The 27,231-nt window shown below is 39.7% G+C and overlaps 1 protein-coding gene across 1 annotated transcript in view; it reads left to right on the top strand.

Annotated features, from left to right (window-relative positions):
• Positions 1 to 27,231, top strand: part of EGF (epidermal growth factor) — a 140,606-nt gene that overhangs the window by 99,301 nt on the left and 14,074 nt on the right. Inside the window, 5 exon segments of the mRNA XM_043972334.1 lie at positions 4,774 to 4,896; positions 7,811 to 7,949; positions 13,190 to 13,232; positions 13,234 to 13,352; positions 19,601 to 19,706. Of these exon segments, the coding sequence (XP_043828269.1) occupies positions 4,774 to 4,896; positions 7,811 to 7,949; positions 13,190 to 13,232; positions 13,234 to 13,352; positions 19,601 to 19,706 (530 nt within the window).

Genomic DNA, 27,231 nt, shown 5'->3' with positions numbered 1-27,231 from the left:
GCTCCAATGAAATAGATAATAGAGAATTTAAACAAACTAGATTTCTATTTAATTTGCTTTCATGGAAAAGTAAGGGATCCTCTCCTGGCTAGTTTAAACTCTCTGAGCTTGAGGTTCCTGCCCATCCTTTACTCAACAGGCTTTTTCCAGTAGTGGCCACACACATGATATCAGTGTCCTGTCTTTCAGGACTAACTTCCGACTTCCAATTAAGAAAGACAATAAAACTGGCTTGCCCCTCTCTTTTTTTGGAGATTGAGATCCCAGATTTCGACTTGGAAAGGATTTTAGAGGCCATCTACTTCAAACCTACTCCATTTTAAGGAAGAGGGATTGAAGCTCATGGAACTTGTGACTCAGTCACAAAGTAAAAAGCTTTACTGGGGTATTTTGAACCCAGGTCCTTTGATTCCAGCTGCATCCTAGTAGACTTTTTTTTTTCTTTTGCCACTGAGAACACAACCACATCTTCTCCAGTGCCTTAGTAGATGATCTTTCACATGGGAAAGGAAAGCCAGGAGATAAGAGGTCAGTAAAAGGGGTCAATTTGTGTCATTAATTGAAGCAAGGACACAGAGGGTAACCAATCAGGCAGTCAGCAAGTATTTATGAAGGGCTTTATGGAAGTATTTGTGTGCCAGGCACAGAGAAAGGCAAAAACATGGGCTCTGACCTCAAGGAGCTAACAGTCTAGTTTGGGGAGACAACCAAATTATACATACAAATAATATACAATAAAATAGGGGAAGGGAATAAACATTTATATAGTGCCTATTATGTGTCAGATACTCGTCACAACAAGCCTGGGTAGGGTTACCTTCATTTTACAGTTGAAGTTGTTGTTCAGTTATTTCAGTCTTGTCTGACTCTTTATGACCCCATTTGGGGTTTTCTTGGCAAAGATACTGGTGTTGTTTGCTATTTCCTTCCCCAAAAGTGGAAACTAAGGCAAACAGTTTGGTAACTTCCTTGACTAGCTGGGAAGTGTCTGGGGCCCAAAATTTGAACTCAGGTCTTCCTGACTCCAGGTCCAGTACTTCATCCAGTTCGCTATCAGTTGCAGGTAATAGTCAGGCATATATGTTTGGCAGGGCAGATATGAATAACTGGGGAAAGGTCTGCAGTAGAAGAAAGCATTTGAGCTGAGTTTTGAAGGAAGCCAGGGTAACCAGATGGCAGAGGGTGAGGAGGGGAGAGAGCATGCTGAGCCTGGAGAAAAGCCAGGGCAAAGTCAGAGAGGAGGGAGATGAGCAGTTCTGTTTGAGGAGGGAGCTGCTTGGAAAGGGAGTTAAGAGTAAGAGGGATCTAAAGATGGGAAGGGGCCAGAGCATAAAGGACCTCAGGGAGGAACTTTCTTAGTGAAATCTGAATCAGTTTCTTCTAATGTTGGGAGCTGACGGGTGACCAGCATTGTCACTTCTCTTCTGTTATCAGAAGCAAAAAGTAGGCTAGGAAAAGCAGGATGTGTGAGTTCACATAAACACATATTTAAGATTGGTCAAATTGTTTGATGAAAGGGCAATAGCAGTGGCATAGTGGACAGATGGAAAGACTTGGAATAGAGACCTGGGTTCACATCCTGCCTCTGATACATACTGGCTGAGTGACCCTGGGCAAGTCATTAACTTCTCTGTGCCTTGGTACTGAGCAGGTAATGATTTATGTTGATCAAGGGGGTTTCCTCACCTGGGAATGAAATCACAAATTCAGTCCAAAAATCTTTTGATGAATAAATTTCTCCGAGAGTCTGTCCTTTTCCAGAACTGTAGGGTATGTATGTTGTAGGACAATCACTTGGAGAAAAAAATAGGTGCATGGTTTTTGGGTTTTTTTTTTTTTGCCTAGAACTAATTCCCCTCCCCATAAACAATTAATTTATTCTCAGAGAAGGGTGAATTACATTAGTCGAATTAATGGTCCTTTAGTTTTGCCAATAATGCTAGATAGGATAGGACTAGACCTCTTTCTTCATTGGCATGGGAGAACTTCTAGAAGAGAACTTCCTTCTCCCAATGCTGCAATTTAGAGTTACTTCTCCACTGTAGGTCACCTGTGGAGTCCATCTTCAATTAGTTTATAAGATAGAAGTACAGATGAGAAAGTGGTAAGACCTTTAAGGAGTTCAAATGGAAAAGAAAACCCAATGTCACAATGAAAAATCATATAGAAGGGAGTACAGGCTCTTAGATCGAGTCAGGAGACATCCCAGACACCGTCTAATCCATCCCTTTTCTTTGCAGATGAGGAACTAAGGCTCAGGAGTTTAAATGACCTGCTCTAGGTTGTACAGATTTCAAGTAGCAGAGCCAAAGTTCTCTGCAAAGCCATGTCCTCTGACTCCAAATTCAAGGTTCTTTATAGTTATTGTGCTAACTACTAACAGACTTTTCATTATACCCCCTTTCCTTCCACCATGCCGTATAGTAATGATGATGAGCAGATAGGACACTGGACTTGGAGTCTGGAAGATTCCAATTCGACTTCAGACACATACTAGTCCTATGACAAGTCACTTAATCTCTCTGTGCCTCAGTTTCCTCCTTTGTATAATGAAGGGGATGGACTTGACAACTCCTAAGGTCCTTTCTAGACTTAGAGCTATGATTTTGAGATCTTTTGAGGGTTGGATTCCTCCATGTTGTGCCTCCTGAGCCCTTTTGGCCTCTATTACAATTTAAAATCATAATCATGCTTAGGAATTTAAAAGGCATCCAGTTAAGAAATTGTTGTTATGGTTCCATAGTCTCTAAAGCTTGTCTCTTTTACATTTAGATAATAGTTTCTAAGCTTAATTCTATGGTGATAGGCACCAGGAAAAAATGCAGAGATCGAGAGTTACTCTGTTTTTAATTTTAATGCTTTAATAGGTATTCAGTACATCTGTGGTGCAGTTACAATGGGAACTATGAATTAGAAACCTTGTCTTAAGTAAAGACAATTATGAAGACATAGTGATACGTTTACATTTAATTTCCTGGGTGCTTTTTTTTTTAAAAAAAGGGGGAAATACGATTATTCTGCAGCTTGATCCATTATTGGAATTGAATACAAAACCTGGAACTATATTTCCTAAGCACTGTTTCTTAAGAAGACTTAAGCTGGCTAAGTGACTAGTTAAAAATCAGCTGCTTTTGAGGAAAGTTTAGAATTTTTCAAAATTTTTACGGAATGAAAATTATACTGAAATAATATTTTAACCTTAGATAGAGAGAAAGGCCAAGTCATTTCCATTTTCTCATTTAATTCTTGGCATTTAAAGAGTAACTTAGTCCCCAAAGTTCTAAGCAAATGGAAACTGAGGCCAATTATATTTTGAGAAAGTTCAAATTAAAGCTGAAACTTGTCTTCAAGGTGCTTTTAGGAAATTATATGGAATTCGTTTTCAGCTAGACTGGCTAACCTGGAAATCGATAGGGTATCACAGTCATTTCCATGAAACCCCATATCCACTCCTCAAGTTTCAAAAGTTGGTTTTATTGTCAGTGAGGGTGAATATTGTTGAATCCTACAACTTAGAAGGAAAACCATGAATTTCTAGAAGGGACAATGTGTTTCTCTCATAAATGATTCAAGAATATCTTCTGTACTGAACAGGAAAGTGTGGTGTTATTCTTCTCTCTCGTTACTTAGAAAAATTTTCTGTATAGCTTTTTTCTAAATAGCCTTAAAGTTGTTATCTCTGCATACATTTCAATAGGGAATATATGTATATGTATACATATATATGTGTGTGTGTATGTATATGCATATATAATCACATTCTATGTATACATCTATATGTATTCTATATCTATACCTACATTAATATTATCTATAGCTAATCTACATAGACATCTTCATCTATACCATTGTTATATATATCTAAATATCCATGTTCATATCCATGTCTGTCTACATAGATATCTTCATCTGTATCTACTCTAAACTATATCATCTGTCTAAATCATTACTATTTATATCTAATCGATCCATAACAAAATCCATATCTGCATCTATATCTATAAATATAATGCATATGTGTGGGTATAATTTTGTTTTTTTTTTACCAGACCTGTGTTTTCCTGGTGAGAAACTTCTTTTCATTTTTGCTCAGCATCTGTTCTTGGATGTTTAATCTTTGAAGGCTGCCTGAGGCATTGAGAGGCTAAGTAACTTCCCCAGCATGGTACTGCCAGTGTGTGTCAGAGGCAGGATTTGAACTGAACTCTTCCTGACTTGCAGGCCAGATTTCTAGGCACTGTACCAAATATGTTGGCACAAGTCAAGACTAAGACTTTAGCTCATTTAGAAACTGATATGAAAGAAGAGATTCAGATATTTTAGAGGGCTAAGTAACCACCTGAATTCCTAGAAATTCACCTATAGATTACATTTTTATCATTTCTTTCTTTTTCTCATCTCTCTGACAGAAAATGTTCATCTTCCCCCTTAACTGGTAGGTAGCATAATTTCCAGAATGTTCTTTAGACTTGAAGGCATTTCAGCCTAGGTGTCCTTGTTTTGAAGGGAAAGGCAGTAAATTCATTTGTTCATCGGGCTGATGGACTAGATTTTGAGATTTTGGGTCTCTCTCTCTCTCACACACACACTCATGACCTGTTTTTTTTTTTCATAACCTAAGTGTGTGTAATGATTAGTTCATTTCTGAAGGAGGGAATAGAGTAGAACTCTCTGTTGAGCCCTCTCAGAATGTTACATTTTTCTAACTTTGTGTCCCTTTTCTTTTTTTCATATCATCTCTTTTCCCTCCCGGGACATCTGCTTCTCTTGAAGACATTGATGAGTGTGCAATGGGAGTGCACACATGTGGAGAAAATGCCATCTGTAAAAATACAGAGGGGAATTACACCTGCATCTGCTCTAATGGTGCACCTGGGCCTGGATCTGTTTGTCTTGGTAAGCTAGTGGGTGGTCCAGAGAAGAGATGCTACTTAACTGAGGAAAAACCTCATGAGTGGTATTTCCACTGAAGATTCTGGGAATTAGTCGGCACTGTTAAACTGTATGTTCTCGCATTCTTGCCTAAGTTGGTGCTGAGCTTAAGAATCAAATATTCCAAGTTACCTTAATTTAATAGCATCTGGAATGAATCTCTTTTATAACTTTGCAGCGCTGCTAATCTCCTGATTTGTAATGTTGATGTCAGAGTCTGCTAGAGTAACTGCCCTCTACAGTGCTAGGCAGCCAGGGGAGTTCATCTGAGCTCCTAAATATCCTTTAGCATGAAAGTTACTTTAAAGGATTAAAAAAATGATCATTCCTAAACTTTCTTTTCCCTCTTACCTGAAAGGGAATGTTTCTTTACTTGCATGATAGTTTCAGTACCATATTATTTTCTTCCTTCTTTGCTGCTGGAGAATACTTAACCTTGGCTTTTTCTGGGGGGGGTCTTTCCCCGCTAAAATAGCAATATCATTTATCCATCCATCCATCCATTCATTCACTAATTGATTCAACAAGCATTTATTAAGAACTACAGGGGGCAGCTAGGTGGCACAGTGGATAAAGCACCGGCCCTGGATTCAGGAGGACCTGAGTTCAAATCCGGCCTCAGACACTTAACACTTACTAGCTGTGTGACGCTGGGCAAGTCACTGAACCCCAATTGCCTCACTAAAAAAAAAAATAACTATAGTAGCCATACAAGTCAGGGAAAAGAAATTATTTTATTAAATTTATTAAGAATATGCCAAGCACATTGTTCTATTCTGGGGATACAAAGACAAGAACAAAACCGTTCCTGCCCTCAAGGAGCTTACATTCTTTTGAAAACAACATGTATATTTACACAGGGCATTAACTATGAAATATATACAAAATGGAGTTACAAAGCAATTGCCAAATCGTTTTTTTGAGGAGGGTTCCAGCTATGGTGGGGGAAGAATCAAGATAGGCTTCCTGTAGGAGGTTGCATTTGAGCTGAACTTTGAAGAAAAATATCTCCAGAAACAGGAAACCCTTTCAAGGGTCATACTTTGCTTCCAGAAAATTCTGGGATGTCACCTTGAGTGGTTCTGGAGAAGGAGAATTAAATCCTGCAACCTCTTGCTTCCCTGCTTGCCTTGATCCTCTAGCTGCCAAACTACCAGCTTCCCAGCATGCGTTTAGCTGTGTAAGCAGATAAGCTCTTGCAGAAGAAAAATGGTGAATTGACTTCACTGTGTCTCTGTGTTTCTAACACCTTACAGTCTCACATAATCTCCTCTCCTTAGAGGTGATGAAATGGTGTTGGCATTTCCAGTCACCTTGCAGAAATCTCAGCAAGATCCTCCAGCGTTCCTTTCAACTTTGTGCCCTAATGCTTTTCCTTCTAAGAAGAGTGAAGCATGTAATAAAAGAAATTCATCAACTTATCATTCGCTCATTATCCCAATGTTTCCTTTCTGTCAAAGCTGTTGCTGTTCTAATTTTAAGGATTCTTGAATAGTCTAAGTAGTTTTAAGAAGAAAGTTTGATGTGGGGGAAGGTAAGGACTTCCACGAACCTGTAAAACAGCGTGGTACAATGGGAAGAAGGCTGCATGTGGATCCAGAGGCACCTGGGCTCCAATCTTCACTCTTTCCCTTTATGATGTTGGGCAAGTCAGTCAGTCAATAAACATTTATTTAATGTTGACTCTGTGCCAAGCACTTTGCTAAGAACTGGGGATACTCAGAAATACAAAAAACAGTCCTGTCTCTCAGAGAGCTCACAGTCTAATTGGGGAGACAACATGCATACGACTATGGGCAAACAAGCTAAATAGAAGCTAAATTGGAGATAATCAACAGAAGGAAATAACTAGAAGTGAGGGGGATCAGGAAAGGCTTCCTGTAGAAGATGGGATTTTAGCTGGGGCTTGAAGAAAATCAGAGAAGCTGGGAAGAAGTGAGGAGGGAGAGTGATCCAGGCATGGGGCACAGCCAGTGAAAATGTCAGGGGTCTGGAAATGGAGTATCTTGTTTGAAGAATGGAAAGGGAGGCTAGAGTCACTGGATCTCAGATTATATGGAGGGAAGGAGGGTGTTAGCTTTTTGGGACTTATTTTCCTGTCAAATGGGTAAAATCCAATCCTGTTGTAAAAACTCTTAGCACAGCACCTAGCACAGAAGTATGCTATGACAGGAGATTGACCGGAAGTGTTTCAGTGACTTTTCCAAATAATTTCTTTTCCCTGACTTGTATGGCTACTGTAGTTCTTGGATCAAGTATTCTATAGATGTTTATTAAGCCAAGTACAAATACCAATTTTGAGCGAGCCTTTTGAAGGTAACTCTTAACAAACAGTAGTTATTAAGTGTTGTTTATTAAATAGATCTTGTTAAAAAAAATTATGGAAGTCATAGGACCTGGTTTCAAAATCCAGATCTGCTCTTTGCTAGCTGTGTGACCTTGGACAAGTCATGTTAGGCTCTTTGGGTCTTCATGTCCTCATCTCTATTAATGAGATGGGTCGACTAGATTATCTCAAAGGTTCTTTTCAACTCTAAATCCTGGGATTCTTTGAGTTCAATGAAATGAAATTAACATGATGCTTTGGGAGCTGTCATCCCACTCTCATCTGCCTGCAGAATGCTCTAGGCCAAATACAAGAGAAAGTGAAGAAAGGCAATACAGGTCTGTCTGAATTGTGATTAACATTAATTTCAGTAGTTGAAGGGTAAGGTTTGGGTGGACAAGAGAGACTGTCATCATTGTTAATATTTCCACTGATATGAAAAAGGAATTGCAAGCTGCTTGAGCAGATTAGACACATAACTGTGCCAAGAATGATTGAATCATTTTCAAAAATATCAAGGTTTAAAGATGGTTTTGAAACACTGTCTTCCAGGATCTTTTCGGGCTGAGAATGATAATTCCTCTGACATCAGAAACGACAGTTCTGTGTGTCCACCACCATATGACTCATACTGCCTCCATGGAGGAGTGTGCATTTACATTTCAGAGCTAGGCAAATATGATGCAGGTGAGTATGAACCTCTAGTAATTGATCTTTCTGAGGGCAAGAGCACCTATGCAGGACTGAAGTAATATGTCCACTAGGGCGGTTTAACAAGCATTCTGGTGTCCAGTGGATCTGTTATCATTTGACCTGAGGAAGTTTCCATCAAGATTAGGGTATCTGTTCTGAGGTCCGTGCTTTTCTCTAGAAAATAAGGGTATCAGCAGACCTCAAACCCCTTGCTCAGATCTGGGACCTTGGTTTAAAGGGGTATTCCTCAGTACTGGGACATTTCTTCCAGAAACACAAGGAGCAGCCAATGGGGATTTCTAGTTTTGCAAAGAGTGGTGTACCTTTTCACAATGGGTTCATTTTGCTTTGAACCCCAATATTGCAAGTTTTATCCTCCCTCTTCCCAATAGATTTAGATTTTCTTGCTCCTTCTCTGATCCCTCCCATTTCCCCAAGAGGATTTCAATCCAACTATGCCTACAGAAATGTGTTGTAATTCAGAATCAAGCAAGTGTGAACATGAACATTGGGTTCGAGGAAATGCTGGCAACTTGGCAAGCATGCCATTTTTGAAAACCTATCCCTTAGTAGCTTTGTATATTTATTTTGAAATAAAAATCTAGCTCCGTGCCAAATCTGACTTTCATCCAACTTCCTGCTTTCAAGGCGGCATGGGAGACAGGCGAGAGGGAAGAGAAAGAGAGCTTACCTTGGGCCCTGGCCTCCCTTGGGTCTCTGTTTGCTCATTTGTAATTGATGATAGTACCAACCTCACAGTGCTGTTCTGAGGAAAACATGTTATGAATACTTAACTACTTTATGAATGGAGTTACTGTTATTATTTTAGGCTGGATGTCGTGATAGTTTTGATACAGTATGTAAAGTTCTAAGTTCATGGATCTGAGATCTCATCGATGTGTGTACTCTTGCTCATGGTACATATCACTACCATCCATGCTTTCTCATCCTGGGCAACTATTGTCTACATGGTCCCATGAATCTTCCACAGGGGAATCTGCCTAGCATGAATCCATGATTCTCAGCCGTTTTATTCTCAGGATCCTTTTACAACTTTCCAAAGATATTTTGTTTCTGTGGTTCATTGCTATCTGTATTTACCTTATTGGAAATAAAAACATCTTAGTATTATTATGAAAATGACTTTAACCCTCAGAAGTCCCTGTACTATTTTAGAACCACTACTCTAAGTATATTATAAATAATTATATATAAATATAGAATACAGGTAGCTAGATGGTACAGTGGATAAAGTGCTAGACTTAGAGTCAAGAAGAGTTCAAATTCAGCCTCAGACATTTACTAGCTGTGTAACCTTGAGCAAGTCATTTCGCCTCAGTCTGCTTCAGTTTTCTCTTCTGTAAAATGGAGATAATAGTTATTACATTGATATTGTTTGAATATGAGGAGAGTGTTCATTTGCTTGACTACTCTAACCATATGACTGGCTCACCTCCTTTTTCAATCTTTTAAAATCCATTTCTCCACTTATATAAATATCAATCACATACAAATATTTAGTCACTTAACCTTGTTTACTTCAGTTTCCTTATCCCTAACATGGGGATAATAATAGCACCTGCCTCTCAGGTTTATTTAGAAAATCAAATGACATAAAAATTGTAGAGCACTATGTGCCCGGCACATAGCATTATGTTAGCTATTGTTATTATTCTTATTAATATCATCATCATCATATCACCTCTATGTTTCTGTCAAAGGAGAGGGAATACTCCTGAATATATGATTATTTTTTTTAGGGCAATGGGGTTTAAGTGACTTGCCCAGGGTCACACAGTAAGTGTCTGAAGCTGGGTTTGAACTCAGGTCGTCCTGAATCCAAGGCTAGTGCCTTAACCACTGCGCCACCTAGCTGCCCCTGAATATATGATTTTTACAAAGACAGGTTCTGAAGTATATAAGACGATATTATTATTTTATGTTAACTGTCAATGAATAGTCTTGTTCTGATCCTATTACTAGTGAAGCTATTTTTACAGATCTTCTGTAACTATGTAAATGTTCTTGAATTTCACATAATAGGAATGACAATAATAATGTCTAATTCAGCATGTTGCTGGATATGAATGACTAATGTACAATTCTGTTTCTTACATTGATATTTATACTTATGTCATTTTCTTTGAAATTAGTCTAAGACATAATTAAAATCATTATCAAGCCTTTGAATACTACCAGGCAAAGCCTCATTAAGACCCTCTCCAAGATAAGACCTTTGGGATAACTGCAGCCTGAAATAGATTCTGAGAGCTAAAACCAGTTCCATTATACAATACTGGGATATTCTATGAGCCTCCCAAATCTGTGTGGAGCGCTAGAAGTGGGGCCTAAGGCAGACAGAATCTTCTCTTTGGAAGCAACAGGATTCATAAAGTCCCTAGGACCCAAAGAAAGCACAGAACTCTCCAATGGTCATGTTTATTCTTCTCCTCCTTGTTCTCACAGGAGGGAAGGATATGGGAGATCTACTTGAAAGGGATTCCATCGGGGGCAGCTAGGTGGCGCAGTGGGTAAAGCACCAGCACTGGATTCAGGAGGACCTGAATTCAAATCCAGCCTCAGACACTTGATACTTACTAGTTGTGTGACCCTGGGCAAGTCACTTAACCCTCATTGCCCCGCAAAAAAAAAAAAAAAAAAAAAAAAAAAAAGGATTCTATCAGATCCTCTGAACATTCTTCCATCAGGTTCTTCCATCTCATTTCTGTGGTCAATCAGAGAGTTTTTAAACTTGAAGGGGCTTTAGTTATCATCTGTCTAACCCTTTGAAGTTAGATCTGAATCCCAGAGGGCTTCAAATGACTTGCTCAAAAGTTACACAGCTAAATCAGCTAGTCAGTTTTAGTGTTAGGACTAAAACAGAGATCTCCCAATTCCCAATCCAGTGCTTTTCCCATGACAACATAGTGCCTCTTCCCATATGTCTGGTGTAGGTGACCATTGAGCTTTGATATCAGCTTAGCCTCATCAGTAGGTCTGACCCAGATTGGAAAGGAGTGTCCAGATACCAAGTAGGAGAATGCAGGAGGAATTTGGATTTAATTAATGTGGAACATGTTTGGAGTGACTTTTCTCTCTCATTGTTCTTGGATTTCTTTTTGATTTATATTAGTGGTCCATGATCTACCTAAAATGAAAACTCTTCAATGTCAAAGTAACTAACTTAGCTCTGTAACTTTTAGGCAAGTCATTTAAACCTCTCTGGGCCTCAAGTCCAGCCCAAGGAAATTAGATTATATATATATATATATATATATATATATATATATATATATATATATAAGTTCTTCAGGGACATGGACTGTTTCACTGTTGTTTATGTATCTCTAATTCCCAATGTAATGGCTGGCCTATTTTAGGTGCTTGATAAATGCCCACTGATTGGCAGTGTTCAGTTAGATGATAGAACACCATTAGTTTGATCCTGGATGTACAGTTATCCCTTCCACATCTCTGGGATTGTGGACACAGTGCCCCTGCTGTCTAGGAAATCTGTGTAAAATTGTTTGGCTCTCCCTCTGTGCCAGAGAAGTCTGAATTATTATGGTATTAAAAGATAAAACATGTTTGACATTATACAATACTATACATATATTTTATGCATTTCTGAGTTTTTTAACTTTTCCTGTGTTGTCTGTTGGCCTCTTTGTTCATCTGTGGCTTCCACAAAACTCCCCCAAATTCGCATTTAATTTATTATTAATAAGAATATAGGATATATTGAAATGGAGATGGGAGAAAGTTGTGATATGAAAGGGATAAACTGTATTCATGCCTTTGGAAAAGGTAATAGAGAGGTTTTGCCCAGTAGATGGCACCATTGTGTCATTAATTTAAGCACAAAGGAAGCAATTGACCATACAATATTTTGGTAATGTACCCCACAAATGAAACTGTTCAGTGTATGTGTGTATGATTGTATGTATGTGTGTGAGAGTGAGTGAGAGATAGAAAGAGACAGACAGGCAGACAGACATAGAGAAGATCTCCTTTTTTGCACTTTTTTTCTTATTGGAGAAAAAATGGAGTTAATAGATTTGGGAACCCTTTTTTTTTTTAGGCTTTGTCAGTTAGTCATTTTGATGTTGTACCTATTCTTGGGAAGCCCTGTGCTAACCAGTAGAAATACAAGAGAAGCAAAAACACAATCCCTGACCTCAGGGAGCTTACATTTTAACCAGGAATACAGCATGCTAACAATTATGCATTTTGTTGGCAATGATCTTGTATGTACCATGCTACACACACACACACACACACACACACACACACACTGCCCCCCCCCCCACGGCATATGCATGGTAAGCAATAGATGATCTCAGAGGGAAGACTGGTAAAGGCTTCTTGCAGAAAGTCAATTTTAGCTAAGTCTTGAAGAATGCTGGGAGAGGGGGAGTTAGATAAGGAAAGGAAGAAAAATTTATTAAACACCTATCATAGAGGCTACAAATATTACTTGATCTGATCTCCACAACAGCTCTGGGAGGTGGGTGCTACTTTTATTGTTGTTGAGTCATTTCAGTCATGTCTAACTCTTTGTGGCCCCATTTGGGTGTTATTTCCCCTTACTTGACAGTTGAGGAAAGGGAGGCAAGCAGAGGTTACATGACTTGCTTAGGGTCAGATTCGAAATCGGCTCTTCTTAACTCCAGGCCCAGCACTCTATGACATGGAACTTCCATTATAACAAGGGATTTGTGTTCTTTATGCTCCACACCGTGGTTATTATTCAGAGGCTCCATGCGTTCTTTTATTCCTCAACCCACAGATAGGGTTGAGGAGGTTCCTCTGCAATTCTCCCTCCCTCCTTGACCTGATCCACTCTACTATTTCTTAGGTTGCAGGTAACATGAGCTGGTTTTTATGTGTGGCTTTTCAGGATTTTAGACTAACAAAACCTGATCCTTAATCAATGCCTTCTAAAAGTGGAATGCAAGTAATTCACTGTCAATCCTAGGGCAAACAGACAAAACCAAAAAGCCCTCTCTGAGTTAGCCTGTAAATCTCAAAGACCTTCACTGATCCAAAATGGATTTCTAAGATGCCTTCAGAAAGCCTGAGGGTTGGAAACACCTGGGTGGGGGTCATGGGTGGGAGTTAGGGGAGGGTGTTAGACTTTGACCATTCATCGTTCCTGGATGCAGTGACACTGATGGGAGGGGGATAGCAGGAGTGCCCTGAGGAACTGATATTTTTCTGGGCATGTGTGTGTTACAGATGCATGCCTGGTTACGTGGGGGAGCGCTGTGAGCACAGTGAAACTGGAATGGTTGGAGATGCGGCACATGGTAAAGACACAGCAGCAGAATATCACCGTGACGGTCTGTGTGGTTGTGCTGGGTCTGCTGCTCCTGGTGATGGGGGTCACTTACTATTTCAGGTGAAACTTTTCTTTCTATCAGAAATTAGAACAAATGCTTCATCTTCTCTTCTAACCAAGGCAAACACCTATCTGGTTCAACTGAATGGGCATGAGCTGCAGAATTGGTTTTTTAAAAACAAAACTTACTAGCTGTGTGACCCTGGGTAAGTCACTTGACTCTGTTTGCCTCAGTTTCTTCATGTACAAAATGAGTGGAGAAGGAAATGGCAAACCACTCCAATATGTTTGCCAAGAAAACCCCAAATGTGGGTCACAAAGATTGAACATGACTGAAAAACACTGAATAAACAACTGCAATGTATTATTTTAGTGCATGGCTTGGATGAGCACTGAGAGGCTCACACAAACAGTATGTATCAGAGATTTAACCTCTGGTCTTCCCTGACTTATAGCCCAACTTTCTATCTATTTCTAGGTTATACTGCATTCCTATCATCAATCTTAGAATTATTTTTTAATAACTCAGCCTGCTGACTTAATACACTTGGCCCCCATTCTCTGGGAACTTATATTCAAATACCTTTGTCTTTGATTTTTTTTTTCATTTGTTTTTGTTTTGCGGGGCAATGAGGGTTAAGTGACTTGCCCAGGGTCACGCAGCTAGTAAGTATCAAGTGTTTGAGGCTGGATTTGAACTCAGGTTCTCCTGAATCCAAGGCCTGTGCTTTATCCACTGTGCCACCTAGCTACCCCAAATACCTTTGTCTTTGAACGTAAATGTAAACTCATTTGTTTGGGTCCAAAAAAACCCACAACTGCATGAGTACAGAATGGGAGAGACTTAAGGTCCTATAAGCTTATTAAATAGATCACCCTAGAGGAGGGCAATGAAGATGACTAGGAGACTTAAAACCATACTATACAAAGATGGATTAAAAGAACTGGGATAGTTAGTTAGCTTGTAGAAAAGAATATTTAGAAGAGAGGCAGAGCTGTATTGGTAAATGTTTAACAACTTTCCAAAAAAAATGTTACTCATGATTTAAATTTACTCTGCATTATTAACATTTTTTTTTCCATCAGCTTCTTAAGTCTAGAAAATCGACAAAACAATAAACCAAGTCCTGATTTGTAGAATTTGCCAATGCCCTAGGTGTAAATGCTCATACTGAAAAGTTAACAATCAGCCTCAATGTAGGAGCTGATTCCAGCACACCAGTGGAGGGAGGAAATAATCTGAAGGATTACCACGTGGAACAAAGAAAAGGCTAAACTTGTTTTGCTTGGACCCAGAAAGCAAGGCTGCGACCAAAGTGGAGAAAGTGGTTTAGCACATCAACTTGTCTACACTTAGAGAGAATGACTCTGTTCTATTCCATGGCTGTTAGCATAGGGCATAATGTGGTGGCTACTTCTTCATAGACAATCACCCCCAATGGGGCTGGTAGGTATAGCTAATGCAGTAATATTCTGAGGGATAGACTGGATATCCAGATATTATTGGGCATCAACAGCATTTTTTTTCTTAAGTCTGATGTTCAGTTGTCTTTTTGTGTGTGTGTGTGTGTGTTTTTTTTTAGTGAGGCAATTGGGGTTAAGTGACTTGCCCAGGGTCACACAGCTAGTAAGTGTTAAGTGACTGAAGCCGGATTTGAACTCAGGTACTCCTGACTCCAGGGTGGGTGCTCTATCCACTGCACCACCTAGCTGCCCCCAGTTGTCTTTTTAAGAAGGAATATTGAACAGCTAAGACATTTCATGACCCTTGATGATCAGAAAGAAAATAGATTATTTGCTATTACCTTTTTACAAGCTGCCCCTCCACCCCTCTCCAAAAAAAAAATAAAGGTTGGGGAGAAAAAAATCAAGTCCTTGAGCTTCTTAGTGTAATTAAGTTAGTCGGGGACTTTTCTTATTTAATGGGTGAAAGTATATTAAGGTATGGTCAAGGTGCCACTACATTTCTCATGTTCTATTGACTATTTCAGAGCTCTGGATTTAAAGCTAATTGCAAATCAGTCTGTTTTCTTGACTTGGGATTTGAAAGCTAACGCGGTTGAATGATGTATATAGGATAAATATACAAATAAAGACTTCTTTAGCTGCCCTTGCACATCCTGGACTTGTACTACTCCATTTCCACAAGGATAGTGATCATACTTTTTTCTTTTTTCTTTTTTTTTTTTTTGGTGAAATCTGTTTTTATCTGTCTCTTTCTCTCTTTTTCTTCCTGTCATTTAATAAGGGTCATTCTGAATTGATTTTCTAGACTTTGTCTAAAGGTTCTGTTCAGTATTGTTCACCTCAACAACAGAATTTTCATTTATAGGTTTGAATGGATTTGTACCACAACTCTGGTTTACATTTACATTTACATAAAACTAGAACTACTCATCTAAGCTGCTCCTCTCCTCCCCCCAGTCCACTTCCTCTACCATCACTGAAGAACCAATATCAGCACTGACCTTGAAACTGCATTGTTTTTACTTTGTACATGTGAATTCATAAGACTATAGGGAGCCTGGGTCTAAAGCTGGAAAGGCTGAATGCCCTCATTTTACAGATAGGCAAACTGAGACCTGGGGACATAGAATCACTTGTCTAAAGTCACAGAGGTTGTAATTATCAGAGGAAGAATTTGAACTTAGGTTTTTTGGATTTTCCTATAGGACTAAATGAATTCATTTTTTCTTTTAAAAATTTATTATTATCTTTTATTTTTACATCACATTTCCTAATATATGTCTCTTTTCTCTACCTTCTAGAGATCTAGGACAAAAGAAAATGGAGCAGCTAGGTGGCATAGTGGATAGAACACTGTGCCTGTAGTCGGGAAAACTAATTTTTCCAAGTTCAAATCTGGCCTCAGATATTAGCTGTGTGACCCTGGGCAAGTCACAACCCTGTTTACCTTAGTTGTAAAATGAACTGGAGAAGGATATGGTAAACTATTCCAGTATCCTTGCCAAGAAAACCCAAACGGAGTCACAAAGAGTCATATACAACTGAACAACAACAAAAAAAGAAAAAAAAAGTAGCCCAGCAAAACTAACCAATACACCAACCACATCTGACAGTGTTCCACAACTATAACACTAAACCTCTGTAAATAGGGAAGAAGCTACATTTTTATATTTTTTTCCTTTGGCACCAAGGTAGGTCTTTGTGATTATGTTTCAAATGTTTTATTGTTGTTAGTTTTTCCTTTTACATTGTTGTAGTCATTGCTTTTGATTTATTCCTAGTTTTGGTTACTTCACTGTTATGGGAGGAAAACGTAGGGGTCCTTAGGTATTCCTCAGTAAAGAATTACACTCTTGCACACAGTCCAATTAGAATTTGTTTTGTTTTGTTTTTGCAGGGCAATGGGGGTTAAGTGACTTGCCCAGGGTCACACAGCTAGTGTCAAATGTCTGAGGCCGGATTTGAACTCAGGCCCTCCTGGATCCAGGGCCAGTGCTTTATCCACTGCGCCACCTAGCCGCCCCCCCCCCAATTAGAATTAAATGTTTTTTTATTTGGCTCTAGAGAAAGTGACTGAGTGGGAAATCAAAGATTTCAACCCCCCCCCCCCCCGGCCCATCCTGGGAGAAGGGGGCTTAGAAACATTCTCCTCCCAGAACAGAAGGAAGGCAAAAGCTTTTACAGAAGATAGATGAGGTGACCACCTGAAAATGGAGAGTTCCTTTTTGGGGTGGGGTGGGGAAAGCCTGGATACTTGTCATATTCCTGAGAATTAAGAGGGATATTTTTGAAATGATAGTACTGACCTTTGGGGTTATCTATGTCTCTTAGATCTGGTCTGATAGTAGCCATGCCTAATTGACTTTCCTGCTATAGAATTTTATTTCCCCTTACTTCTTAGGTGTGTTTGTCCTGATATCTAGTTGGTCAATCTAAACTTGATTCCTCAATATGTCTATCCTGTTATCTGGTCATTTTTGGTTTTGCCTCTCCCATAAAACCCTTTTTCTGTTTTATCCTAAGCCCCATGTCATTCACTTTGTATCACTTCATATTAATTTTCCCACACTTCTTGTATTCATTATTTCTTATAGCACAACATTATTCCATTATATCCATGTACTACAGATAGTTTAGCCATTCTCAATGGAAGGACATTCTACTTCATTTCCATTGTAATGAATCCCTTGAAGGCAGGGCCCTATTTTATTAATCCCTTGTTTCACCAGTGCTTAGAACAGTTCTTGGCACACCATAAGCACTTAATAAATGCCTACTTACTGTTTCTGGCTCTTTGCTACCACACACACAAAAAGTTACTATCAACATTTTAGAGCCTTTTAAAAAGAATCATTGACCTACTTGGAGTATGTGCCTGGCAGTGGGGATCTCTGGAATGTGGAATTCATTCCCAGAGTTAGCAGTAACTTTTCTCCCTCTATCTCACTCTCAGCCTCTCCTATCTATGTCCGTCTCCTGTATTCCTCTCTCAACTTAAGGATGTTTTAAAATCTAAATTAGATTAAATTGCTTCTGCAGATTAACATTACATATAGTGTGATTACTTTATATTTGCATATCATTTTCCCTGCAAGAAAATAAACATTTGGCACCATGGTGTGGAACTGCAGAAAACCACTGGACAAGGAATTGGAGAGCCTCCATTGGGATGCCACTCTGCTCTGCTCATCTTTTGGGAATAGTAGATTTTGTATTCACTTAGGATCTTTGTATCTATTTCAGGCTCAATTTCCTCTTATGTAAAAAGGAAGGAAGGAAGCAAGGCGTTATTAAGCACCGACTATATGCTTTACATATATCTCAATTTGATCTCCATAAAAACCCTGAAGTTGGAGGTGCTAGTTTTTTGTTTTTGTTTTTGTGAGGCAATTAGGGTTAAGTGACTTGCCCAGGGTCACACAGCTAGTAAGTGTTAGTGTCTGAGGTCAGATTTGAACTCAGGTCCTCCAGAATCAGGCTAGTGCTCTATCCATTTTGCCACCTAGCTGCCCCAGAGGTGCTAGTTTTTATCCCAGTCCTCAGAGTTGAGGAAATGAGGCAGTCACAGCTAGTAAGTATCTGAAGCCAGATTTGAACTCCGGTTTTCCTGAATTCAGGTCCATTATGCCACCTAGCTGTCTCCAGCAACCACTAAGTGAGATGAGTGCTATCATTCCCTTGGCACAGTGTGCCAATAATGTGCCCACCTATGCCAGCAGAAGTTTCCTCATCTGGATATTCCCAATGCCAAAGAAATCACAGATTTAGTTCCTATGTCTAATAATAATGCTTTTATTCAACTATAAAATGCACCATTCATTGGTGTAATAGTTTTAAAAACACTAGATATAAAAGGAGGATAGCAACTTGTTCTAAACAGGTCCACGTCTATCTGAATTCCCTTGGGGGGAAAAATGGATGGGATGATAATATAACTTGGGTTTAATGCACATGCCCAGATGATTAAAAATGGAGGCACCTATGTGGGAGATGCCATAGCCTTTTTTTGGTGTGACCTTGGGCAAGTCATTATTTCTCTGTTCCTTAGTTTCCCCAGCTGAAAAATGAGGAATCAGAACTTTATAACCTCTAAAGTCCCTTCAGCTCTTAATCTATGATTGTCCTATGATTATCTTTTTGAGTGCTATAGATATTATCCCATTTTATAGGCAAAGAAACTGAGCAGAGAGAGGTTAAGATGCTGTATTTACACATAGCTAATAAGTGTAAAGAAGTGGGTTTAAATTGAAGACTTCCTGGTCCAAGTTCAGCTTTCTATCCACTGGTCCATTTCCATTTTCTATTGATATTATATAAAGACACAGTGAAGTGTCTACCCTCAGCAAGTTTACTTTCCTAGGAGTATGCAACAGACCAAGAGATATAAGGTAACTTATAATGAGAAAGGTACTAACAATTGGGGGAAGGCAGGATCAAGGAGAGGTTTCATGGAAACAGGTAATTGCATGTAACTTATCCCAAAGGAGATATAGGATGTGAGAAAGCAGCATTTTCCCAATCAACAAGTAGTTGCAATTATGAGTATTATGTGCTGCCAGGACCTGTTCTAAATACTAGGATACAAAGTCAACCGCACCAACAACCATTTATTATAGGCTTACTTATTGGGCCAGTGCACCTTGCTAAGCAATTGAGGACACAAAGACAAAAGCAAAAAAACAATTATTGCCCTCCAAAGAACTTACATTCTAACAGAGGAGACATTAGGTTTTCTAAGCAATTATCTGAATTGCAACAAAGTTGGGACTCCATTTGAGTTTCTTGTTTGGTTGGTTGGTTTTGGAAGGGTGTTTCAGTCATAATGTTTGGTTTTGTCACAGGACTCAGAAGCTCCATAAGAAGAATCCAACCTCTGAGATGACCAGGGACTCCACCATTGCCAGTGCTCCTGGAGAGAGTGTGACCCTTCCCAATCACAAGCCTTGGGTAATGTCATATTAAAAAAGAGCAGGAAGAAAAAATAAAGAGCAGGAGGGGAGGGAAGTGGGGAGAACCAAAGGGCCACTAAGAATCCATTTTGGATCACTCATCCAATAACTCATCTCTTAAATAACTGTTAGAACCATTGGTCTTTCATCCTGAAATTTAATGTTTTATTTTTTCTCCCAATTACATGTTAAAACAATTTTAACATTTTTTAAAAGGTTTTGAGTTTCAAATTCTATCCCTTCATCCCTTCCTTACCTTTCCCCTCCCTGAGATGGTAAGCAGATATAGGTTATATAAAAATTTCCATATAAGTCATTTTATACAAGAAGACTCAAATAAGAGAAAAAGAAGAAAAGAAAATGGAAAATAGCATACTTCAGTCTGTATTGAAACAATATCAATTCTTTCTTTGGAGGTAAATAGTATGCTTCTTCATTAATCCTTTGTCTTGGATCATTGTATTGCTGAGAAAAGCTAAGACATTCATTGTTCTTCATTGTACAATATTGCTGTTACTGTGTACAATGTTCTCTTGGTTCTGTTGACTTCACTTTATATCAGTAAATATCATGTAAGTCTTTCTGGTTTTTCTGAAATCATCCGGCTGGTAATTTCTTATAGCACAATAATATTCCATCACAATCATATACCACAGCTTGTTTAACATTGGGCTTTCATTTTGACCTTCTGCTGACCTCTCATCATTAGATTTTGAGCTTTCCACATGTTGGGGTATGATGATTAGCTTTAAAGCAAGACAGCTGGGGATGACTTGGTAGATTCTAATTAAGGACGTGTCTATGCAGTAAGTGGCATGACATATTACTCTTAGTGATTTCTCAGGTAAAGCACAAAAGCACTTCCTTTTAGCTTCTCTACAAGCAGAGGACTCTAATATGTCATTGGAAGACTCTTACTAAACACTAAACTCTTGTTAGTTAGAGTGCTTAGGATCTTCAGAGAGCTTTTTGTATCTCCTTTTCCGTTTGGTCAATTTGGCTTTTCAAGCGGTTGAGGTCCTTTTCTCATGGCTTTCCTGCCCATCCACTCTCATTTCTCTTTCCATTGTTTTTCTCTACCTCTCTGACTTTATCTTCAAAGTCCTTTTTGAGTGTCTCTATGGCCCTTGAAAACCATTCATATTTTTCTTGGAAAGCTTTGGATGTAGGAGCACCTGATGTTGTTATCCTCTTCTGAGGGTGCACCTTGATCTTCCTTGTCACTAAAGAACTTTCTATGGTCCTCCCTTTCTCTGTCTGCTTATCTTGCCTGTCTTTGACTTGACTTTTAGCTCCTTAAAGTGGGTCACTGCTTCCAGGCTTTCACTATCCCAAGCTTCAGGGGGGTCCCTGGTGGTATGATTTAAGGAAGGGAAGTTTCTTCACTTCCCTGGCCTATTCCCTGGTCCATAGATAACCCTAGGCCAACTTGCTAATTAACCAGCAAAACCTTTGTGTGCTGTAGGTTGTTAGCTCTGACAAGCCTGTGGCCCCTCCCCCACCTGGGCCACTGCTACTCAAGCCTACCTCCTGGTTACCAGCAGGGGTGAAACACCCAAGTTCCACCTTAGTGTCAAGCAGAGACCCCTGTAATCTCCCCCCCCTGCCAACCGCTTGAGCCTTCTCATCAGACTGTGAACTTAGTTCCAGATGACACTCGGCACTGAAGCTGATTCAGAGGTTCCAGGGGTTCTCTTCCCTAGCTTGGCCTGCCTGGGACTAGATCTGTGTCAGTGTGACCATGGAGTTGGGCTCCACTCCTGCCCCAGTACAGAGCCGCCCCCTCCTTCCGCCTTCTAAGCTGTCTTTGACTGGAAATGATTCAGCTCCAGTCCTTCTTTTCTGGGTTTTGCTGCTCCCGGAATTGTCCCATGGCATTTATTTGGAGGTTGTTTTTGGAGCGATCGTGCTGTGAGTTCTGAGAGCTTACTGCCTTTCTCTGCTATCTTGGCTCCACCCCAGAAATTCCAGAAAAGCAATGTATTTTGGGATCATAGATGCAGAACTGGAAGGATCCTTGGAGGCCATCAAATCCAAACCGTCTCATTTTATAGTTGAGGACTATGAGACCCAGACAGGTCAGGTGATTTGTCCAAAGACACATAGATAGAAAGTGATAGATAGGCTTTTGATCCAGGTCTTCAGATTTCATGACAATACTTTGATACATTGAGAAGCCATAATTTTTTCAGTATGTATACGCCCTCTACCAGTACAAGTAGACTGCCATTCTATGACTTTGAGAGTTGTGGCTAAAATGTTCATCACCCTTAGACCAATCTGGTGATGGGCTCCTCCAAACTTAACCAATCTGGTTGTCAGATGACAGACATATAGCATGTTGAGTATTTAAACCTTGGTAGGCCCTAGCAGCTAGGTGACACAGTGGATGGAGTGCTGGAATTGAAGCCAGAAAGATTCATCTTCCTGAGTTCAAATGTGGCTTTAGACACTTACTAGCTCTGTGACCCTAAGCAAGTCACTTAACCCTGTTTGTCTCAGTTTCTTCATCTGTAAAATGAACTGGAGAAGGAAATGGCAAACCACTCTAGTATTTTTGCTAAGAAAATCCCAAAGTGGGTCAGAGAGTTGGCCATGACTGAAATGACTGAACAACAAGAAGTACTAGCAAGACATGATGTAGACTTGGAGTGGGACTTCAGTGAGAAAAAAGAGCTGACCTATGCATATATGTAAATACTTATGCCACATTCATGCCTATACCCCAAAACAGTAGATCACAGAATTGCAGACTGTTTGAGGTGTCAAAGGTCATACATTCTTGACAAGGGATGAACTATTTTACTAGTTTGTTGATTAGCCAGACCCAGTGCTTGTTGTTGACAAGAAAGAAGTATCTATTAGAGTGCCCAAGGGATTTGTGGTTGGCTTGCACTGTTTTTAACAATGGTTAGGATAAAGGCATATAAATCAACTTAATGGATGACACAAAGCTGGTTTAAGCATAATTAGAAGACAAAGTCAGAGGTCCAAAAGCTCTTGAAAGGCTTAGAACAGATTGAATTTGACAAATTGGATTTTATTAGGCATAAATGTTGAAACATGGGTCAAAAAAAATCAACATCGTACTGTGTAAGATAAAGGAGGCATAGTTACATAACCGCTCTGTTGAAAAAGATCTGAGGGTAATAGTGAACTGAAAAGCTCAATATGAATCAACAATATGATATGACAACCAAAAAAAAAATACACTATTAGATTGTTGTTAAAGGAAACATGATATCAGGGCTGGGGAGGTGATAGTTCTATTGTACTCTGTCCTGTTCAGACTACAACTGGAATATTATACTCTTTTCCAGGCATCACATTCTTAGAAGGGACACTGATAAGCTAGAAGTAGTGTCAAAAGGAAAGGTGACCAGGTTCTTTTCCTGTGATAATGGGCTGAAGGCTCTGAGGGCCTGGAGCTAGTGGGTACATGATAGCGACTTCAAGTACTCAAATGGAAATTTTGTGAAAGAATGATTAAGATCTGCTCTACTTTCTCTAGAAGACAGAACTGGAGCGATAGGTGAGTTGTAAATAGGCAGATTTGTTGTAAAGAGAAAATTAGTGACCATATTGAACTTTCTAAAAGTGGTATTGGCTGTCTCAAGAGGACATGGTTCTCTATCAGGGATCTTCAAAAGACCAATGAGCCACTTGCTAGGTGTGTAGCAGAAAGGACTCAGGCCTAGGCTGGAGTGGATGGACCTCGGAATCTTGACTGATGCTGAGGTTCTACGAACTCTTGAAACTTCTGCTCTCCTTCCTAAGGCAGCCTCTTGATTGCTTCTGGCCAGCTCTGATATGTCAGGAATTTCTCTTATAGTCATTATTCCCAGTTCTGCTCTGGGGGCCAGCAGGACAAGCCTAATCCCTCTTCTCCCTGATAGTGATCTGTAAACACATTCAGTTCCTTCAATCAGTTCTCATCAGGTCTCCATATCTCTCACTCTTCTTCTCATTCCTAAAATGTGGTACCCAGAAATCAATACAATACTATGGATTGTCTGGCACATAGTAGTCACTTAATAAATGTTTGCTGACTTAGATTTGGTTTCAACATTGCCTGGGGCACTGTCTAGTGAGATGATTCCTGCACTACCCTGGGATCAAATTAGGTATTTGGGGGAACTATTGTTACATTCGACTTGACTTCAATCTGATAAAGCCCTAGATTTTTCTTTTCTGAAATGTTGCCTATCCAAACTTCCATGTCTTGCACTTGCTAATTTGCTTTTTGAAACAACTATTCAACTGTTTAATTTCATTTCACTTTAATTGACCTATATATAATCTGTCTCTCTGTGAGTCAGTCAATTAAGTGCCGGCTATGTGCCAATCACTGTGCTAAGCACTAGGGATATAAAAAGAGGCAAATGGACATTCCCTTTCCTCAAGGAGCCAAGCAATCTAATGGATGTGAGAAAAATACTGTTGTATAGTAGGCATGCCACTAGACTCTGAGTCAGGGAAACCCTTGGTTTCCAATCCTTCCTCTGACACTTAATAGCTGCATGGCCTTAGCCAAGCCACTTAATCTGTTGGCACTTCCATTTTTTTCCATCTGTATTATAAGTTTAGTGCTTGTGAGGATCAAATGAGACAACCATATTAAAAAAACATTTTGCAAAACTTAGAATGCTCTATAAATATCAGCTGATCTTATTGTTCTAGCCTGTCAGGATCTTTTGGGGTCCCAACCTTGTCTTCCAGCGTGTCAGGTCAGCAGCTCAGCCTCTTGTCATTGTGAAAATTTGACAAGCGTGCCATTTGACTATAGCCATCATTGATCAAAAGCCCAACAGCACACAGACCAGGGTCACTCTCTAGGGCAGCACTCCACCAGAGACACCTTTTGTTTATATGGGTTTTTTTTGGTTTGTTTTTTGGTGAGGCAGTTGGGGTTAAGTGACTTGCCCAGGGTCACACAGCTAGTAAGTGTTAAGTGTCTGAGACCGTATTTGAAATCAGGTCCTCCTGACTCCAGAGCCGGTGCTCTATCCTCTGCGCCACCTAGCTACCCCTAGAGACACCTTTTACCAAGCTGACATTGACCTATTTATTAGTGGCTGTTCTTGTGATATCCAGTCATTTGGTCAATTCTGAATCCTCCTCACTCTATGAGCATCTAGTCCACAGAGGTGTATGGGGGGGCCTCGACCTGGAGTTTCATTGGCATAGGGAACTCCCATACAGCAGACTCCCTCTACCAATGCAGGCCAGCACCCTCTTTGTAACTTAAGAGAGTTATCTAGAACAATGAGAGGTTAAATGGTTTGTCCAGGATCACATAACCAGGATGTGTCAGAACCAGGTCCTCAATTGTCCTTCTGTCTGTAAGGCCAGCCCTCTATCCACTATACCCCATTATCTCCCTCCCTCCTCCCCTCCACAAATATGTCTCTGTATATATATTTGTGTGTGTGTATTTTATGCATGTGTGAATGAAAAAAAAATGAATGAAGAGCTTGTATTATTCTTAGGTAGTATGTTAAGTGCTGGGGATACAAATACAGAAAGAAACAGTCCTTGGCCTCAAGGAGTTTCAATTCTAATGGGAAGATAGAACCCATAGGGCAGGGATGGAAATGAGGAAAAGCATGGTTATAAGTCTGAGGCCAGATAGATCTATTGGACATTTACCAACCAAGGCAACATGGTCCAAAGGTGAGAGTTACAGAAGCAGGAGGGTAAAGGAAGAACACCAGGAGGTTGACTAGGGTGAATCACTGCCAAGGATATGTGACTGGCTAAGCATGTGGGTGTGGGGGGCGGTGCCCACCTGGGCTTACAAAGTACTTTTTATGTACTATGTCCAGGGTACTCAGACTTACATAAGGATTGAGTGAAGAAAATTGGGAGAATATTAATCTGGAGAAGACTTGGGTGGAGTGTGAATTCTTCCTTCTTTTTTTTTTTTTGGAATCCTTCCATTCTAACCTTTGAAATTGTCAAAGGGATGGTCCAACTAAATTGCTTATGTCCCCAAGGACATATCTAGGACCAGTGGGTGAAAGAGATTTGGGCTCATATAAGGAAGAGCTCCTCCTAACAAGTAGATTTATTGGGGAACATCTTTGTGAGGTAGTAAACATCTCATCATTGGAAAGCTTTAAATAGAAACTGTGTGACAAACTTTTTAGAGAGGTTGTAAATACAACTCATGTTTCAAGTAGGATTTGATATAGATAACTCTAAGGTACTTTTAAATACTGAGAGTTTATCGATCTATGATCTCATTTAATCTTCAAAACAATCCCACTATGTAGTTAGTGCAGATATTTTTATTTTTCATTTGTACAAGAGAGAAAACTGGAACCTAAAGAGATTAATTGCATTTGCCCAGGGACACATAGAGAATGGTAGATTCAGAATCAAATTTAGGCTGTTTTTCTTCAACTCTGGTGTTCTTTTCACTATATAATCCAGCCCCTCCCCATATTAGACAGACAACAGGAAATTCATTGGAGGTAGCTAAGAAGGTCGAGCAATGGATAGAGTGCTAGTCAGAAAACCTAGATTAAAGCTTGCTTCAGACATGTCTAGGTGCATAAGTCATTTGACTTCATCTATAAAATGAAGTGACAGATTGATGGTCTCTAAAGTATCTTCCAAGCTTAGAGAATCTACAATCTTATGATCATTTGCTAGTAACGCCTAAAATATACTGAAAGTTGGGGAGAGATGCTTTGAACATCATCTTTTTCTGATGAATATACTTACGCTGCTCTAGGGACATAAGGGTACAGGCTCAGGCCACTGAAACTGCATGTGGTGTCTTTTAGGATATAAAAATAATCCCATATGTCCTTAAACAACTTTGCGATTCTCCTATGTCCAGAAAACTGTAACTGATAACCTTTGTTGGGTCATACGTGGCTGTTCATTCATAGCTGCAACGAGAAAGGATTATGTAGGTTTATTTCTAGTCGTGGGTATAGCGTCTTTGAAGCCTGATAATGAAAACAATTCGGTGTTTACATGTAGTAATCCTGGGGGTGCGTTAGGGGTGGTAATGGGTGCTGAAACCTGGCAAGGGGCAGGACAAAGCAGTGTCAACTTTTGCTTGGCTTAATCTGACTGTGGCTCATGAGACTTTGTACTTTCCTAGACAATGAAAAACACTTAGGGGGCTGTTTGTACCACCATCCCTTGTTCTTTCCGCCAGTTAGAAGGATAAATTGGATGCAAGTTAGCCATGAAAATACCATTATTTTCAGGCAAAGGAAAGCCAGAAATTTACTAATTCTATGCTGTTTGGGAAATTCAGAAACATTTGTTTATCATAAACAGCTTGTTGGCTGCAGACTCTGTGTTAGGAGGCCCAGGGCTGATCAACTTCATCCTCACCCACAGTTGTCACTGTCTTTGACACTCCCGTCTGCCTCAAGAATTTCTGTGGAGGTAGAAAGGGAGCTGAGCACCCAAACTAGGGGAAAAGGAGACAGAAACAAATCTGGCCAGTTCAGTCACTTTGTGGATTTCATTGTTGAATGTGGTAATCTGCTTGCTCCTGG

Source organism: Dromiciops gliroides, chromosome 6 (assembly GCF_019393635.1).
Source record: "Dromiciops gliroides isolate mDroGli1 chromosome 6, mDroGli1.pri, whole genome shotgun sequence".
NCBI classification, from domain to species: Eukaryota; Metazoa; Chordata; class Mammalia; order Microbiotheria; family Microbiotheriidae; genus Dromiciops; species Dromiciops gliroides.
The sequence above is the reverse complement of the archived record's forward strand: the minus strand, read 5'-3'. Positions and strand labels throughout refer to the sequence as shown.